The sequence below is a fragment of the Amphiura filiformis genome, chromosome 14, assembly GCF_039555335.1.
Source record: "Amphiura filiformis chromosome 14, Afil_fr2py, whole genome shotgun sequence".
In the NCBI taxonomy this organism is placed as follows: domain Eukaryota; kingdom Metazoa; phylum Echinodermata; class Ophiuroidea; order Amphilepidida; family Amphiuridae; genus Amphiura; species Amphiura filiformis.
Window position 1 is genome coordinate 13608120 of NC_092641.1, and position 20809 is coordinate 13628928.

The 20809-nt window shown below is 36.5% G+C and overlaps 1 protein-coding gene across 1 annotated transcript; it reads left to right on the forward strand.

The window, feature by feature from the left end:
• The first annotated feature begins 13528 nt into the window (after nucleotides 1-13528).
• On the forward strand, nucleotides 13529-18199 carry LOC140169214 (uncharacterized). Its single transcript, XM_072192471.1, has 4 exons — nucleotides 13529-13706; nucleotides 14561-14743; nucleotides 17327-17483; nucleotides 18133-18199. Exons 1-4 carry the CDS (start codon nucleotides 13529-13531, stop codon nucleotides 18197-18199), a joined length of 585 nt encoding a protein of 194 aa, XP_072048572.1.
• The last annotated feature ends 2610 nt before the right edge of the window (nucleotides 18200-20809 follow it).

Here is a 20809-nt window from a genome sequence, read left to right on the forward strand (position 1 = left end):
AAGAATAAAAAGTACACTTTGCCATCATTTCATTAATGAGTACCATCATGTCTACTCACTTGAATATAATTAGCCAATGTGACTTCTATTATCAAAGTACCATGGCATCGAAAACTTATTGCAGGGATTACATTGACACAGGTGCAGAACCAGCAAATCTAAACATTTCAACGCTATAAACGGTTTGAAATATCTCCGCAGTAAATGACGAATTATATTCTGTTTGTATTATATGATTGAAATTATGATTTTTTTTCTGTAATTTATTATGTTTTTCTTGCATGTGCACTTACATTAGAATTTACATAAAATAAATGTTAAGGGATAGATCTTTTACATTTGCTGAGGAGAACGCCCTCAATTCTGGTTTTTACACGATTGTAATGTACTTTGGTCAATAAAGATACTCTGCAAAAATCAAGACTTTCGGTGCTCTAGCTTTGTCAAAATCCAAGATTTTGAATAAAACGATGGAACCGGCGTTTTATTATTACGAAGGAAATATTAGTCCAACACGTATGCACAGTACGTACACGGCGTGCGGGATACACATACATACACACCCCGAGGATAGTACCGTATTACAACCGCGCGAGTAACATGCATGGGCGCTAGTAGTAATTTCATTTTGCGTCATGTCGATAACCTTGCCTTTCTTCAATAACGTATTTACCTAATTTGGTAGCAATCTCAAGTTCGATGCTACTTGTAGTCTTTTTAAATGGTGTATGTCGACCCCATTCAACCATATCTACACGGAACACACTATATGGACACGTATCGTATCTACACGGTGGACACCGTGGCTGGATAAATATCATGTATTATTATATGACATAACTGGAATTTTAGACACAAACTAAAAGTGCCCTCACATAAAAATCCCACCGGCACATACCCTTAATTCTTGTTGGGATATTTAGACATGTTTTTTTACATGAAATTTACCAAGTCAAAGGAGCCCAGGGGCGCCATTAGGCGAACATTTACGGTATGTATTTTAAATTTGCAAGCATTGGATATAAAAACTAGTATATTTATAAGTACATTTCAAGGTCGTTACATTAAGGTTATTCAAAGTTTAAACATTATGGTATTTTTTTATATTTTTTGAGAGACAGTCCGTTATCCTTAAGGTTACTCTTGCTTTCTTGCACTGCGAGGGCCAGTAGCAACGAAAACATCGAGACCGCTGGGCCGAAAGTGCTGAGGCCGGTGACTTCCATACGACGACTAAACTTTCCAAGTGGGATCCCAATATAAGAGAAAACTTAATGGGAATAGAGATAGCCCGTCACTCATTTCATAGTTGTCTCATTTATTTTATTTTTCACACCATAACTTCCCTCATTCTTCAGACCCTGCCCTCTATCGGATGCCGTAGCGTCATAGAGGTCTGAAATTTAAAAAAATCTCATAGGAAAATTGCCAAAAAACGGCGTGTGCTCCCTATCAGACCCGGTGCCCCCCCATCATGGTCGTTGCCCCCCAACGTGATGACCCACGTTACGTCACTGGTAGCCACCCAGCTAGCCGCGCAAATTGGAATGGGAATTTACAGTGGGTCTCTCCAACACACACACAAAAATCAAATTTCTTCATATTCAAGAATATCTATGATCCCCTTTCAACCTGCAGATTAAACAAGATATTAAAAAAATGTGTGATAGTTTTTCACTACGCTCGTTTGTTGTGTAAAATGTTTACTCCAGTAGTGTTTGTTTTGTGTGTGTGATTTTTACGGGGTTTTTTGGTGTTTTTTTTTCTTTGAAAAGCGAAAACAAAAAATTCTAATCCCGTCAAAAAATGCAGTGCGGGCGCTGCAGGAAACAAACTTTTTTTGTCTAATATACCTGCATTATGCAAATATATTACCACGAATGTGTCAAAGGCAAATCGTGAAACAATCATTTGTTATAAACACAGCCAAAAAAAAAGTCTCCACTAGTTCCATCCCCATTTCATCAGAGTCTGATTAGTGTATGGCAAAATTATTCATATAATAATTCTCTATACACTTTCCTTCGAAGGTTGATACCAAATTTGATATTTTGCCATAAACTCATCAGACTCTGTAAATGGGGATGGAACTAGTGGAGGCTTTTTATTTTGACTGTGTTTATATAATATATATCATACTCGCGTTGCACTGGCACATTGAACAGCGCCTCATGTAGCATTCATAATATGCTGACGTCATTATTTAATGAAAAGCACATTATAGACCTATAGTTGATCATGTTAATTAAGAAAAGAATCATTTTAAATCCGGATCATTTCTCCGTTAGGGTTCAAGCTGCAAACTTTGGTAAGTTAATGGAGTTTCTTTTTATCATTAATTGCTGCAACTCTGCTACTACTTCTACATATTTTTCTCCCACTTCCCGTTTATTTAATGAATATTTTTTTCGCGGAAGTGACTCCAGAGGGTGACTAGTGTCCCAAAAAGCTCCATTATGTTGGCAAAAAAAAGTCATTCATCTTCAAATCTACGCATTCATATTCATTTTTATTTTCAGATAGTAATCTCATTGAAGTGAAACAAATACACTATGGAAGTCAACCAAATTGTGTTGATCATGGCGATGGTCTGCAGAGTGCATAGCAGCCCGGCCATGCCGCACACCGACATCGCCTGGCTAATAAGCATGTGGTGCAGCAGAGACACTAAAATGAATACACGGGATCGATACACGTGAATTGCTATGCATGATTTTGATATCAGACGAAAATCTTCGGATACTGGGTTAGAAAATGATGAATATCTCCCGCAAATGATTTTTTCTCAAGAAACCAGATGTGGTCTCATACACTTGAAAATACGTGTTGAACAGATATGATAGTCGTTAGCGTGCGCTTTGAAAATTGGCCGTGCGCTTTGAACTCAAAATCTGACCAAAACTCTAATGTTATATTGCGTTGGTCCTGTATGGACTACAGCGCGCACTAGGCTATAGCTGCACTCACTACTCAGTGGAGGCAGTATAACCATTGACCGCAATGTCGTATACAAGCTTACTCACATAGCGAGAAATCAATTACCCCGGTTATTGTCAGTAGCCTTAGTCAGGTCACTTCGCTAATTATGCATCTCATAAGGTCCGAATAAAATGGCCATGGGTGGCTGTGGATTCAACCTACCATGGCGATTTCTACCATGAAGATATCGGAGCGATGTCACTGTGTGCCGGCGGCGAGACTGATGCGCAGCGATGTGAAGCAGCTTGCAAAGATTGCTTCGTTAATCGTCAGGATTAATTTAAACGGATGGGATCCTTGGAGAAATGCAATCGAGAAGGTGTAGCCCAGTGTACTTGTGCAGGTAGAATATTCATACTAAAACTACATGTTAAAATATATTTGTTTTAAAAATAATTCCGTTGTTATTTATCCCTGATTATTTGTCTTCTTACATGACATGCTAGAATGCTACTTTTCACGTAGAAGCATAAAGTGCTCAATCCCAAAAAGGAAGAGCGTATAAAAATTCAAAGAACAGAATAGGTAACCGTTACTCTGAGTTTCATGCCTAAAAACTATGAGTAAAATGTTGTTTTATATATAAACGGATGTTGCAAATCAAAATTTTATTACCAGCAAGCTTTTGGCACCAGGCCTTCATCAGAACTATAAAATAAAAGACAGGCAAATGAACACGAAATAAGAAAACAAGGCAAAAACATGAAAATATACGCAAAATAATATTTTCGTCCTTGTATTTCAGAAGGTAGTCCACGTGTAGTTCATATATTGTCTTTGCTTGAATTTTACGTTGTAGGCTGGTTGTTAATGCGCTAAGATGTTGGGTATCTGAAGTGCCATCCATGATAACCTCGAGGATCTCCCGGTTTGGTATAAGCCGGTGATTCGGAATTGCCCAAAAGAGTATGTATAATGAAAAAAGTGTGGACAATACACCACAGGAAGTTATTTGTCCTGGTATAATATATTTATAGACGAAAGAAGTTTTCCAGGACAACGGATTTTGCAAATCAAAATTTTATTACCAGCAATTAAGCTTTCGGCCTCTGGTGTATTGTCCAAACTCCTAACCTGGAGAAACAGATTTAAGAATGCGCACACTGGATTGAAATAATCTGGATTAGGTTCATTTGGATAGTTCAACGTTCGATTAATAGTTCAAAAACATTCAAGTAGACAAGTCAGCTCAATTAGTAAAGCGTTAGACACCAGTGTCTGACAACCCGAACTCGAGCCCGGACGTAATCTCTGGTTGTTTTCGTGAATAATTGAGCTGATTTGAAATTCCTCGGGCAAGGACGTAACTTCTTATTTGTCACGGTTACCCGTACGAAAACTTGTGTAGAGGGTCCTGGCTGCGATGGTTTGTTTAGAGAATAAACGATAGGATAGACGACAGGCAAGTCCAATATTTTGAGTAGTGGATGCCGGCGCAGCTAGCCGGTATCCACTACGATAAAAATATTGGACCTACCTGTCGTCTATCATAGGTAGAGGATAGATAGTAAAAACAAAAAATTCCTATCGTTTATTCTCATTCTTAGTCAGTTAAATATTATTTTAATGAATGTAAACTATTTTTAAAGCAAAATCTAAGTTACCGTCATAAAAACTCCCCTTATTATAAAATGAACAAAACTTGTTTACAACTTCACGTATTCTATCGCGCGTACTGCTAGCGGGTGTGCGTATTCCGTGCTAGTCTAAGCATACAACGCGATACATGTTCGCACCTCTACAAGCGTGTTACGCGTTATCAACACTCATGGTGACGTTGGCTCGTCTTCGGCCTGATAGACGGCATCCAAAATCATGCGATTGTCCAATCAGATTATGTGTTTATGAACTAAACCACTCCCACTGACTAAGAATGTGGTATGTATAATGGTCAGTGTGTCTTAGCGTTAGTTAGATATAATTGAAAAAATAAATTAAACAGACTAGTTTGCGTCTGACGTCAGGGTAAAGGCGCAGCATGATTGGTTGCTGACCTGCGCAGTCCGGCATTTTTGGTCTGGTTGACAGGACGTCATACGCAAACTAGTCTTTTTAATTCGGTCTTCAATTATAGTCAATGCATGAAACTGAAAAATCAGATTAACATATTTCATATTCACTATTGCATGATTTTTAGGCGAAATTTATTGCACATTCCTTCACATTCGAGTTCGACGAATGAAATGTTCTGCTCATTACTACATTTCATTCTGATATCGCTCACTCCATAATACATCCTTTTGATTTTTATAGACAGAATCCAATCACTAAGAGACTTCTACGATGTAAATCCACAAATTGATCATAAGCATCACGTTGCTGTCGAGTTTGGTGAAGAATTCGGAATCATCTGGGTAAACGGTCTAATGACGGACTATGATAGCCAAAACCATCTCGCGACCTATAGGTTTGTATTAACCGCCTTAACCTATGCATATATCGCTACTTGGAAGTTTGGCGCGGTTCGCCAAGATACGAAACACTTAAATCAACCATACGTTGACGATCAAACCTTCCATCTATGCCAACCTTATACCCGGGTTCGAATTCCGGCGAGTTATTATTCAATATGCTTCTTCTTATAAACGTGAGATTAATTCTTACAGTATAATGCTGTGTTAACATAGTGCCAGTCTACCACTCACTTCAAGTCAAATATAGGTCTTACAAAACTGTTACTATAATTCCGTTTTCAGGTGTATGGCTTTGTTAAAGCGCATCGATGGGGAGCTCCGAGAACACGTCATTGTCCTGTTCTCTACAGGGTGTTTCTGAGATATTGGTCCCAGAACTAGTTTGGGTTCTTTACTCAAAGATATCAGTTGAAACATGGAAACTCAGAATCGCAAAGTTAAGAGGCGACCAATAGTCTTCTTTTTAAATCTTCGCATTTACCTAGGAAGTTAGTTAGGAAATGTAGCTCCCTTGTCCTTTAACGATAATTGATCGTTTCATTATGTTTGCAGTTTTATTTTAAATGTTTTAGCGTATCAAGCATAAGATATTTTTCGGTTGTGATCAATTCTGGCTTGTTTGGACTTTGATCATACCCCACCCCCTTATCCTTTGCTTGTATTTTTGTGTTGTTTTACATCTTTTTCTGCCTTTTTGTTGGTAACTGCACATTTGTGTGCAAATTGAGGGCGCAAATTACATTTAAATTAGCCAAATAATATGAGTTACACCTTATATTTTATGATAAAAGTTAGTTTGACAATTTTCTTGCTATATGTTACTGACTTTTATGTTTTAAAGCCATTTTATAAGTGTCTACCCCTTGTAAAGATGCAAACAAGATTAAGGATAAATAGCGCCATCAGTGTTCAACTTTGCTTAAAAGTGAAAACAGTTCTGCATGACATCAAAAAACCGTGCTAACAAACTTGATTTTGTTTGGTTTGGCTGACCATTTCTGACAAGCTGTTCATCTATATATGAACAGTTAATATTTGGGTGGCATAGGGGAGTAGCTTTTCTAATAGTTGAACTTTCAAAAAAGTCACACATAATGACCAACCTTAACACTTAACTATTACACACATCTTTAAATAGCACTGTCATTACTAGTTGAATCCAATGGTTTTTGAAAGTTCATTTATGAACTGTTGGAAAGGCTGTATATGAATAAATGATGACAGTGTGCAGTTCTATGATGTGGTATGGGGATGGACATTTAAAGCACTCAAGGTACTTTTTGACGGTAGCGGTAGTGAGAACATTAGTGGCTGTGATAGTGAGATAGTTAATTTCAGCCAACAGAGTGGTATGTGTGCTTTTAGTTTGAACTAAAACAAACAAATAAATCTTTAAACAAAATCAAAACCGTAATAAGTGTGCGACGGACTCTCCTTGCTTTGAACTAATCCATTTGATCTGATAAATCTTGGAAACGGTACTTTATCTTGTTTTAAACGATTTTTATCGATTAACCAAGCCACTTGGAGCCCAGACATTTTGGTTATTACGATATTATAGTAAAGGACCAGCGCTAATGTTTCGTGACTAAATTTTAGAACAAAGATTTGAAAGTGTTTTTGGCATGCCTGAAGGGTACTGAACAAATTTTGACTTGGGCTGCCCTCTTCAAAGTGTCAGGCATTTTTGGTAGGGGTCAGTTAAGGTCAAACAAGAAAGATGATGAGTCCCTCAAATTGTGCATCTATAGAAAACCAACATACAATCGCAACATCCGTTACACCATGAGTTAGGTGTTGTGCGGACCTTCATCCACAGGAAAGACTCCATTGTTTCTGAAGAAGCTGATCGCCAGAAGAAAAAGACCCATATAGAGCAGGCTCTCAGTCAATGTGGCTACCCTCAGTGGTCCATCCCGAAAGTTCTTGAGGAAAATGATCCCCCAAAGCCAAAAAGGTTAAAACTAGCGACAGCCAGGACAAAATCAAAGGTCATGTAGTGCTCCCATATGTGGAAGGTTTATCTGAACGGGTGTCCAGAATTTTCAAAAAGCATGGTGTTTCAAACATCACTAAAAAGGCAACCCACCACCTGCTAAACCCTCGTACATACCCAAAGGATAAACGAGACCCTCTCCAGACAGCCGCAGCAGCGTACAAAATTCCATGCAAAAGCTGCCCAAAAACATATATAGGGGAAACCGGTCGCTTATTGTAGTACCAGATTAAAAGAGCACAAGACTAAATCAGAAAAGGCTAGTCTGAAAACCTTCTCGAGAAAAAAACATCTACTTCAGAAACATACAAATCGGTCATAACAGAACATGCAGCAACTAATAATCACGTAATTGAAGTTATCGATCAAAAAGTAAGTCATCGATCAAGAGGCCAACAAAACAACTCGCTGGCTCAAAGAGGCCATCTGGATAAGGAGTAGAGGCAACATCACAATGAACAAAGACGAGGTGGCCTACAGACTTGATCGAATCTACGATCAGATCATCAATCAACAACCAACCCATGTGATGTCAACAAGATCATTCACAAAGATTGCCGATAACATCTACAAACACTACCACTCACCAAACCAGAGTGAACAAGATTCCTTATAGGAATCGAATTATTTCTAGTGAGTACCTACTTTACTTGTTTTGGATATGTTTTGAGAACATTATTTTGTTTCCTTACCTTTTACCTTTCCATCGTTGGATTTCCATCATAAAATATAAATCAAATTATATTGATGCATTTAAAATTACTGCAGCATGTGTAGTAAACTAATTTTATGATGTTTAGTGTACTTTTATATTGCTAATCATATTACTTGCCAAGTCAATAAAAATGTTATATTTTCCCCTTCATATAAATTGTTACCAGCTGGTTTTTAGTGAATGTTATTGAATTTGAAACGATTCTAGAAATTGATGTTGAATATGCAGCGTTTTCGGTATTTTTAGGCACGCAATTTGCAAAAGTATCACCACTCTTCAAAATTGTATCTTGAAAATTTTTCCAACTCCTTAATTATGCCTACCAGTACCCATCGAATTTATATGGGGTAGAAATAAAACACTTGAAAAAGTGGATAAAGTAACTGCTGCGAAGTATTTTCTAGGTTTCAAGCAATATTGTAACATATACCGTGGAGGATTTATAAACATGAATGGCAGAATGCAAAGATGATCACTAGAAACGAATAATTTTTTTTTAAGAAAAGGAACGAAATCACATCACTGTCTGGTCATAATGAGCGCGTACGGCGAAACTCACGGTCAAACATGCAATGAAATGCCTTGTAACCTGCGTTTCATTATAATTCATTTTTAACCACTCAGCCAAATCAAACGTAATATTTAGGAAACAGATTTTGCTACCAAATTCATATTAAACTCTTTGAGCTATATATAAGAAAATGAAATCATCCGCTATGTGCGGCATGCTTAAAGCCATACTATAACATTTGCTGAGGAGTATGCCCTCAATATGTTTCAAACGTCTGTGTTTTTAAAACTACAGGGTGTCCCAAAATAAATTACCGGGCAAATGAATTTGGACGTAAGTCGAGAAATAGGCATCGGAATCTAAGAATCTAAAAATTAGTGTGTAGCCCATTTTATTCTGCATCTTATACGCTAATTTTACTGGAATCGCTTGGCTGATTGCGAAGAAATGAGCGATTACATAACGCATCCTTCAATTCACTTCATTCCAAGTTTGAACTGTCAATGGGCTTCATATTTGGTACCGTGAAATTCTTTCCGGGTTTTTTAAATAATTTGTTTCTTGCAAAACATTTAAGTAGGGTTTGTTCAAATTTGAAAACTTGCATGATATTGAAAATGAAAGCTTGCATGTAAAATGATGCTCGGTACTTTTTCCGTTACTGTTGATATAAATGTTGCATAACGAATTTATTACATAAACATGATAAAGAATTCCATCTGGCTTTAAAACAATTGTCACACACATTAATGTTTTTGGAAGATTTCCAAGAAATTGTAATGTAAAGTTTAAATCTTTTAAAACTTCAACATTAATGTTGCATGGTATCAAAACTCACACGTAAAGCTGTAATCACTTGTTCATTGTCATTCTTGACTCAACTGTTCTTTTGCACAACCTAAAGAATTAAAGTTGGGAAGCTTCCAATTGCAGAAATCAATGTTTTCTCGAACAAAATGTTATTCTTCTTCAGTGAAAGCATGAATAACACAACACCGTCGGATTATAAAATAGATTATGTGGACTAAATTTAATGAGATACACAAACTTTCGGAAGCGGTGAGCGAGTATGAGAAAAACGCCTTTTGATCAAACTTGGAATGAACTGCGAATCAAATAACATTTCCGTATGTGATGCACAAAAAAAGGCATTTTAAATTTTTGATTCTTATGTCTAGTTCTCGACTTACGTCCAATTTTATTCACTCGGTAATTTTTTCTGGGACACCCTGTATGATATTGTAGTTTATTAAACCACCATACCCTACAAAAATCAAGACCCTAGGTGCTGTAGTTTTGTCAAAATCCGAGATTTGTAATAAAACGCAGGTTCAAACGGGATGGTGATCTGCACAACAAAGGATCGTACCGTAACATGACCGAAGGAGTGATACGTATTGGCGACATCGGCGCTGGTAGTAAATTCCAATTTTCTTTGCATTGCCTTAGTTGTTCGGCTCAAAATTAAACGGGGCTATATTTGACAGTAAAAGCTAACAGTTTAAGGCAAAGAAATACTAATCTATTTTGCTTGAAAATAGTGTCTGAGCTGCAATTACAGTAGTGTCTGAGCTACAATTACAAAAGTGTCTGAGTGAGCTACAATTACAATAGTGTCTGAGTGAGCTACAATTACAATAGTGTCTGAGTGAGCTACAATTACAATAGTGTCTGACTGAAGTACAATTACAATAGTGTCTGAGCTACAATTACAATAGTGTCTGAGCTACAATTACAATAGTGTCTGAGTTACAATTACAAATATTGTCTGAGCTACAATTACAATAGTGTCTGAGTGAAGTACAATTACAATAGTGTCTGAGCTACAATTACAATAGTGTCTGAGTGAGCTACAATTACAATAGTGTCTGAGCTACAATTACAATAGTGTCTGAGTTACAATTACAAATAGTGTCTGAGCTACAATTACAATAGTGTCTGAGCTACAATTACAATAGTGTCTGAGTTACAATTACAAATAGTGTCTGAGCTACAATTACAATAGTGTCTGAGTGAGCTACAATTACAATAGTGTCTGAGCTACAATTACAATAGTGTCTGAGCTACAATTACAAATATTGTCTGAGCTACAATTACAATAGTGTCTAGGCTACAATTACAATAGTGTCTGAGCTACAATTACAATAGTGTCTGAGTAAGCTACAATTACAATAGTGTCTGAGCTGCAATTACAATAGTGTCTGAGTGAGCTACAATTACAATAGTGTCTGAGCTACAATTACAATAGTGTCTGAGCTACAATTACAATAGTGTCTGAGTGAGCTACAATTACAATAGTGACTGAGATACAATTACAATAGTGTCTGAGCTACAATTACAATAGTGTCTGAGCTACAGTTACAATAGTGTCTGAGCTACAATTACAATAGTGTCTGAGCTACAAGTACAATAGTGTCTGAGCTACAATTACAATAGTGTCTGAGGTACAATTACAATAGGGTCTGAGCTGCAATTACAATAGTGTCTGAGCTACAATTACAATAGTGTCTGAGTGAGCTACAATTACAATAGTGTCTGAGCTGCAATTACAATATTGTCTGAGTGAGCTACAATTACAATAGTGTCTGAGCTACAATTACAATAGTGTCTGAGCTACAATTACAATAGTGTCTGAGCTACAATTACAATGAGCTGCAATTACAATATTGTCTGAGCTACAATAACAATAGTGTCTGAGCTACAATTACAATAGTGTCTGAGTGAGCTACAATTACAATAGTGTCTGAGTGAGCTACAATTACAATAGTGTCTGAGTGAGCTACAATTACAATAGAGTGACTGAGATACAATTACAATAGTGTCTGAGCTACAATTACAATAGTGTCTGAGCTACAATTACAATAGTGTCTGAGCTACAATTACAATAGTGTCTGAGCTGCAATTACAATAGTGTCTGAGCTACAATTACAATAGTGTCTGAGCTGCAATTACAATAGTGTCTGAGCTACAATTACAATACTGTCTGAGCTACAACTACAATAGTGTCTGAGCTAAAATTACAATAGTGTCTGAGTGAGCTACAATTACAATAGTGTTACAATAGTGTCTGAGCTACAATTACAATAGTGTCTGAGCTACAATTACAATAGTGTCTGAGCTACAATTACAATAGTGTCTGAGCTACAATTACAATAGTGTCTGAGCTGCAATTACAATAGTGTTTGAGTGAGCTACAATTACAATAGTGTCTGAGTGAGCTACAATTACAATAGTGTCTGAGCTGCAATTACACTAGTGTCTGAGCTACAATTACAATAGTGTCTGAGCTGCAATTACAATACTGTCTGAGCTACAATTACAATAGTGTCTGAGCTACAATTACAATAGTGTCTGAGTGAGCTACAATTACAATAGTGTTACAATAGTGTCTGAGCTACAATTACAATAGTGTCTGAGCTACAATTACAATAGTGTCTGAGCTACAATTACAATAGTGTCTGAGCTACAATTACAATAGTGTCTGAGTGAGCTACAATTACAATAGTGTCTGAGTGAGCTACAATTACAATAGTGTCTGAGCTACAATTACAATAGTGTCTGAGCTGCAATTACAATAGTGTCTGAGCTACAATTACAATACTGTCTGAGCTACAATTACAATAGTGTCTGAGCTACAATTACAATAGTGTCTGAGCTACAATTACAATAGTGTTTGAGCTACAATTACAATAGTGTTACAATAGTGTCTGAGCTACAATTACAATATTGTCTGAGCTACATTTACAATAGTGTCTGAGCTGCAATTACAATAGTGTCTGAGCTATAATTACAATAGTGTCTGAGCTACAATTACAATAGTGTCTGAGCTACAATTACAATAGTGTCTGAGTGAGCTACAATTACAATAGTGTCTGAGTGAGCTACAATTACAATAGTGTCTGAGCTGCAATTACAATAGTGTCTGAGCTACAATTACAATACTGTCTGAGCTACAATTACAATAGTGTCTGAGCTACAATTACAATAGTGTCTGAGTGAGCTACAATTACAATAGTGTTACAATAGTGTCTGAGCTACAATTACAATAGTGTCTGAGCTACAATTACATTAGTGTCTGAGCTACAATTACAATAGTGTCTGAGCTGCAATTACAATAGTGTCTGAGTGAGCTACAATTACAATAGAGTGACTGAGATACAATTACAATAGTGTCTGAGCTACAGTTACAATAGTGTCTGAGCTACAATTACAATAGTGTCTGAGCTACAATTACAATAGTGTCTGAGCTACAATTACAAATAGTGTGTGAGCTGCAATTACAAATAGTGTCTGAGCTACAATTACAAATAGTGTCTGAGCTACAATTACAATAGTGTCTGAGCTACAATTACAAATAGTGTCTGAGCTACAATTACAAATAGTGTCTGAGCTACAATTACAATAGTGTCTGAGCTACAATTACAATAGTGTCTGTGCTACAATTACAATAGTGTCTGAGCTACAATTACAATAGTGTCTGAGCTACATATATAACATGTATTTTTACTAGAATTCAGCTATCAAGTTTCATTTAAAAAAATTTAAACCAAGACACAGCTGCCGTTGAAGTCTGACGGTATTCATGCAAGTTCAATTAACCTGTTTTATTAACAGAAAGGGCAAATTTTATATGCAATATGGAATATTATCAATTCAATATTCTATTTTAACTACAAAATGTTATTATTCGATTTAATAATTGCAACAAAAGAGGCCATTTCAACTATAACCATTTCAAATTAAGCTGTAAGTATTAGTGAATTGGTGTTTTTCTTCATTTTTTTCTTATTATTACTATTATTTCTTACTCAAACACATTACTCTTCTTGCTAATAATTATACATATTAACGGATCAATACATATATATTTTTCCACATAATTGATCACATAGAATGACCAGCAAATTCTAAAAATGGAATTACGTTACATCGTTCTGACCTTTGTCATGATCGGCATGATGCGGTGTAATGCAAATCCACGATGTCAGGCAACTTGTTTCAGATGCTTTGCTAATCCTAAAGATTCCTTACGACGAATGGGATGTTTGGAAAAGTGCATTGCAGACGGTGTGGACCAGTTTACCTGTCCAGGTAATTTATGTATATTTAGCCCTTTGCTAACTTATTTGCTTGTTTGTTTTACGTTGGAAAGAAACATGGCTTTTACGATCAGTATAGCTCTCTTTCTGTACATACCGTCGGTCGCAACACATAGTGGCATATAGTGATTTTCAAAATTTTCCTTTTCACATAGTGGCGTATAGATTTAGAGCTAGCTATTACCCTATAATATTTATTCCTTGTTAACTATTAAAGATAAAGTTGAGTAGATTGAACCTTTAACTTCAGTTACAAATGGAATCGGGCCAGTGAGAGATAACAGTGGAGGAGTATCGACTCCGTTACTAGTAGCATATCATTCAAAAACGCTTTGATCGGAAACGTACTTTGTCCTTCACGTACGTCACTATGTGTTGCGACCGACGATACGTTCTTTTTTTTGGCTCTGTAGTTTTGATATTTTGCTTGCTACCTTAGTTTTATTATTTGCTGTAAGTTAATGAATATGTTTTTATACTTGCTACTTACTTGTAACTAGATTCGATAGTTTTCTGTATAATATATATTATTTTTGTTATCTTTGCATGAGGAAGAGCAGTGTATCTACTTGAAACGTCGGTTGTATTTTTATTTACTTTTGTCTACTATCACTGTGGTATTTAATTTTTACAAGGCAGTGTCAGGGTAAACCACCATAGTTTACAAACTGCACTATTTGTATCTTGTCTTTGTCTTGTTCCCCACATCACGTTGGTATAAGTGTAGTTACATTCTAGTAATTAGAAATTGGGGAAAAGTATTAGGAAACGAATTGTTTACCTGTTGGTATTACCACACAACATTATTAGTCGTTTTTTATTACCATTACTTCATTCCCATCAAAGGGACCAAATCGTTCCTTAGTAAAGTGACCAAACCTTCTTCACTGCTGGAAAGAGAGATTGAGAAATTTTTCGCAAGGAAATCGGATTTATTCTCAGCGGAGGATATCGAAGGCATTGCGGCTATACTCACTGAGGATTCCGTGAATATCATTGATCACCAGATGCCTGTTATTGGAAGAGCAAGTAAATATTGCATAGTAAATCAGGCCAGTAGTGGGTGAAGCACTAAATATCCCCTTTGAAAAAAAAAATTATGTTAAACTGTGCCCATCAATATTATTTTATAATTAGAAAATTAATGTAGTGAATACCGGCTGCGCCGGCATCCACTACTCAAAATATTGGCCAGCCCATCCATTATGACACGATATTGGATAGGCAAAAGACAAAATCCTATCTTTTATTCCCATTCTTATTCAGATTAGTATAATTTTTATAAGTAAAACATAACTGCATTTTTTCAGAAAAAAATAAAGTTGTTTTTTGTCAGGACATCCCCGTTGTTTTAAATGAACGAAACCGTCACGAACATCGAAGCCGCCGAACCGCGTTCTTAGTTCGCGCACGTGTATTACGCGAACACATTATCACGCGATCATTGAGGATCTACAAGCGTGCCGCCGTTGCGTGTCGGCGCGCTCACTGTCTTATACGACTGGCCCCTATCGTGACATAATGTATAGGTGAAAACAAATCAAACTGCGTGTATTTGGGAATATTTTCATACATTTTGTCTGGCCCGCGCCCCAATAAATTATATCTGGGCTTGAAATAACTAATATCAAGATATCTTTTTCCGCCCTTTTATAACCTTTTTTGAAAGAACGGTTTACATGGTTTACAAGAGCTGATAGATAGGGATGTTCATAACATTTTGAAGTTCAATATTTTTAGCTGAAAGTTATTTCACTTGAAAGAGAATTAAATTACCTAAACAATAAGGGGTCAATCATGTTTCTAGTGCATATACTTGTGTTCAAGTTATTTTATTGACATCACCAAACAAATAGGTACAGTCAAGTTATACAAAAGATACACATATAGAAAATATAAAAGAGAATAAGTAAATTATAAAACTAAACTATTAAACATCTAGGTTACTACGTGCTTCAAAAGCAGAGTTTACAAAAGTAAGAACAGGTTTTATACTATCAAAATCTGTGACACTCATTATTTTTATAAATTTAACATCGTCAGTCAGATTATCAAAGTTATCATACATATCAGTTAAAATTTTCAACATATCTCTACGCAAAGTATCATAAAATGGGCATTTAATAATAACATGAAATTCATCCTCAATCATATTTAAAGTACATAGATGACAAATTCTCTTATGAGGATCTAGTTTAGGTATTAAATGACGCCCCTTTTCAATCATTAAAGAGTGAGCACTGAGTCTTAATCTACTGAAATTTGATCTAAATGCGCGATGAAACATAAGAACATAATTCTCACAATGAAAATTTGTTTTGAACAAACAATAAGAACGAAGTTTAGGCTGATGTTGACACATAAAATCTAAACATTGAACTTCATAATTGGATTGAAGATTGGAAAGAATATTAACATGAAAATTGTGCTTAGTTAATATGTTTGGTTTATCCCAAATATCTAATCTATCTATACTAGCAAGAATTTTCTTAATACCAGAAGACCATGAGAAGTTACAGACAAAAATAGTGTCACCAAATTCGTCGTCCGTATTCCATAGTGGCGTATAGTGGTGCGCCGCGAGTAAACAACTTTTCGAGAAAATCGGGTTTGAAGAAATGCCAATTTAAAATCGAGTTGTGTAAATCAGACATTCATTATATTTTGTAAATGATGTGAAATTTCTGTAGTAAACTAAGTAGATTTTATTGTTATATATTTTTCAAAAAAAATAAATACATACTATTGCTGGCAAACTGAAAATAAAACTATACGTCACTATGGAAAACGAACAAAACGCAATACCCTAACCTAACGTTAACCGTACGCCACCTCGGTCGCCGTGTAATCCCTATGGCGTTACTTTTCGTCGTTCGTATTCCATAGTGGCGTATAGGTCCGATACGTGTACGCCACTATGACATACGATGTTTTTCATTTTGCCGATATTTCATAATTATAAAATGTGTATAAAAAGTGGCGTATGGTCGATACGCCACTATGGAATACAAAAATGTCACTTTGTAACTATACGCCACATTTAATTAATTAATTACTAATTAACTAGCTAATTATGACTGATGAGACTTAGAAAAATGAAAGAGAACATCATTAAAAACATATGTGCCAATTTTCAAAAAAATGACCAAAAATCACTCTACGCCACTATGGAATACAGCCGACGAATTGACCAAAATTGTGTGTGTGAAATTGTGACAGCAGGCACATGTACAATGCACACTACTGTATGTGACCCCAGATGACCTCCTATTCTTTACTGTAAGAAAGCTGTTTTGGATGGTCTTGATTTACACACAAATTGCTTTTGAGCTAAATCGAGCGTCGACTTGGTGGAACATGGATTGCCCTATGTGATAGTTTATGAATCCAGTATCATGCCAGTACCAACATAAGTCAACATCACTTAAGTTTTGGTTGTCAAAATTAATTTTTAGTGATTTTCTCCATTGAGCCCCACAGTAAAGCCATTTTTGGACCGTACATGCACACTCCACTTCCCTATGGACGAATAGCGCCACCTATAGTGTGTGATGTGAGCTAGCCTATGATAGATATTGTCTAATCTATAGTATTCTCTTTCTATTATCGTAGACAGAGCCCAGAAAATAAGTGACCTTTTTACTGCAAATCCACAAATTGATCGACAACAGTTTGACCCTCTTGTTTACGGTGAAGAATACGGAATCATCTGGGTCAACGGTGTTCTCATGGACTATGATAGCCAACACCTTGTTCTCTCATCACTTCGGTTAGTATTACAATTGTATGCCTATAAGCAAGGACGTAGCCAGCCTAAACACAACACAAAAAGAAACTTCTCACTTACATAACCCGACATAAATATAAACCTGCGCATCTAGATTGATACCAGTACTGTATATAAAATTTGGTTGATTTTCAAAAGTTGCCAATCAAAATGATCACGTACTTGGAATTCGGGCATGACCAAGCTCGCTTGCCCTCGACGAGCCCCGGTCGACCATATTATATCCCAGTGCCTAGTTTATTCAACTGTTAATTTGAAATGCATATATTGTTACAATGTTTTACTGCTGTGTGAGAAATGCGATCAAATTTACCCAGCGGTCGTTTCGGGCTGTGTCATGGTCGCGCTCTGCGATTTAACTCTACAGCGTTATACGATTGTGTCATTCAAGTCGTCTAAACATGAAACAGGTTTAGATTGATGACGGTTTATATAAAATTAATAAGGACTTTCTTTTTTTGTTGTTTTTACAGGTAAGCCTTTAGTTAATAACACATGTGTAAAATTATAAGTTGCTACCGGTCTCCGGGAGGTTACTCAAAAATATTGTGAAACGGAGTTTAATAATTTAATCACGTCTGTAAATGATATTTAACCTTAACTAACACATTTTTATCAAATTGTTTTTCAGGTTCATGTCTCTGTTAAAACGCATCGATGGAAAGCTACAAGAAATGACCATCGTACTGTTTCAATAAATAAATAACCTTCCATTAAAAGGCAGAGATCTCTCATGTGGAAATCACATTTCGGCAAAATCGGGCGCTGCAGCTAGCAATGATGTTATTTTCTTTGCTCGCATCGCTTAGTATTGCTATCTTCACGGAGGGGATAGATGTCGGTATACTTATATTTTATCAGTGCATTTATAAAGGTGATGATAATTATTTCTATTTTGCATTATTACTGTGATAGTTTCTTAAGCATTAGTGTACATGTGTCCTTTGAACTATAAATTTGAAGTAATAGGATAGTAATAGGATATATTTCTTATAAATGTAAACACTATTCGGAAAGCATAATTTTTTTCAAGACAATACTTGTTACCTCATCTTACATGGCCAAATACATCAAAAGTAATTTTTATGAAGAAATTCTCATTTGGTTCAACACTTTTAAGTAGTTATAGAGGGACGGTAACATAAACTCAAATAATAAAATATAGTCATGTTCTTTATAACAACCAATTATTATTAATAAATATAACGTATCTAAATAAACAACGCTCTTAAATCTTCTTTAATTTTGACCACCTTTTTGTTACAAAAGATTGCATAACATCATTGTCATTGGACATTAATTTAATACTCCTATATAAGACTTCCGAGGTCAAATTTACATGTGATGTTAAATGGGCATTTCGCAATTTTGAGGCAAAACCACAAAAATTACATCATTTCGTCGACGGATCCTTAAAGAACTCGAGCAATGTTACCCTCAATTACAGAAAAGCGAGGGTAAAAATATCGTCAAATCGTTGCATCTATGTTATGTTAACGGAAGAAAATTACAGCGCAGAGTCATTTTTCATGACTCTGCCATCTCGGATCGAACATTTTATGACCCCACCCCTCTCCCCTTCTGCCTAGACAGACTCAAGACAAATTATCCATTGGCGGAACCCAAGCTCAGAGCGCGCAAAAACTTTAAGTGTGAAGAAAGGGCGCGAAACTTATGGGTATGAATAAATAGCTAATTTTAATAACAATGCAGCACATGCTAATTATGGGCTGCCAATTCCAGGAATTGTTCCATGATAACAATTCAAAACCCAGGGACCGACGAGTTAGGTTGGTCAAAATTTTCTCTCTGCATCATTGATCATCTGGATCAGTCCATAACCCTCAATAAATAATTAAGAACATGAAAGGTTAAATCCGACTCCTTGTCTAATTTAATTTGACCAGGTATTCTGAAGACGACGCGTCATGCTGATTGGACGCACGCACACACCACGTCAGCAAGTTGCCTTAGACGTTTGCTATTATTCATTATTTCTTCTGTATTATTTACCTTATCGACCAGATGCATAACTGCCATTTGAGTGGAATGATTGGATATACATCCAAATTATCATCATTAAGGGGTGTCATTTTCTTCGGAAGGAGAGGGGGTCATGAATATGTCGGTGACCGGAGTCAATTTTTTATGACTCGCTCATCTCGGGTCAGGCGGCGGATGACATGATCGAGCCGCAACTTGTGAAACCGCCCGGCCGTATGGCATTTTCCAATATAGTCGGTTAGTTTTGTGGGGTTCATTATCGAACCCCAACGGTTTTAACTTGTATTTATATTATTTATCAACATAGGCCTATTTGTTTGTGATATTTCAAGCGTTTTAAAATTTCAAAATAATCCCATTCAATTACACGGTTGACGATGAAAATTTACTGAATTTAGAGAATGCATGGCGCCCACCACCTGTCTTGGGTCGAACATTTTTATGACCCCACCCCCTCTTCCCTTCTGCCTAGACAGACTTAAGACAAATCATCCATTACCGGTACCCAAGCTTGGAGCGCGCAAAAACTTAAGTGTGAAGAATGTGTGCGAAGCGCATTAACATTTTGATCGTAAGTGTAAATAAGGCGTGCGGAGCGCTTAAAAATTATGCATTATACAACTCAATATTGTGTACACATTTTCATCAAAGTTAAAGCCATATGACACTTTCATACAAAATAGGTTAGTATTTTCTTTGCCATAAGATGTTAGCTCTTACTGTCAGATATATCCCCTTTTAATTTTGAGCCGAAGAACTGAGGCAAAGCAAAGAACATTGGAATTTACTACTAGCGCTGATGTCGCCAATACGTATCACTCATTCGGTCCTTTGTTGTGTAGATCACCGTCCCGCACGCGTAATTTCTTTCTGCAACCATAATGGGCCGCCGCACGCTATATGGCGGTAGATATAATGGATTGACCTGCAATTAGCTCAGACCTGCGTGACTTGCGTGCCAGAGGAGCCAATGCATCCACATTGAATGACCTGCGACGAATCCTGGTTGAAGAATGGAATGCTATCCCAGAGCAACGTGTGACCAGGCAGTGAGCTGCTTATAGTGAGCTCTAGTGGCTGCTTATGGTTTTTCCACTCGCTGTTGAGGTTAGTGACGTCAGAAGACGTGTACTCAGCCGTAAAAAAGGTGATTGTAAAGGGGAATAATGTCACAATGGTCTGAGATATAGATGCTTGAAAAAACTTCCAAAAAGTGTTTATAACAGATCAGTCTTTAAGATCAGTCTCTAAAAGCATCCCCGATGAAGCTTGTGTGCTTCCCATGTGAGCCAACACTGGATTCA

What these genes read in the sequence shown, in the direction of transcription:
- LOC140169214 (XM_072192471.1), top strand. Translation starts at nt 13,529, where the DNA reads ATGGAATTACGTTACATCGTTCTGACCTTTGTCATGATCGGCATGATG. An exon ending in GGACCAGTTTACCTGTCCAG is followed by an intron (nt 13,707 to 14,560) that starts GTAATTTATGTA and finishes TTCCCATCAAAG; the next exon opens with GGACCAAATCGTTCCTTAGT. An exon ending in GCCTGTTATTGGAAGAGCAA is followed by an intron (nt 14,744 to 17,326) that starts GTAAATATTGCA and finishes CTATTATCGTAG; the next exon opens with ACAGAGCCCAGAAAATAAGT.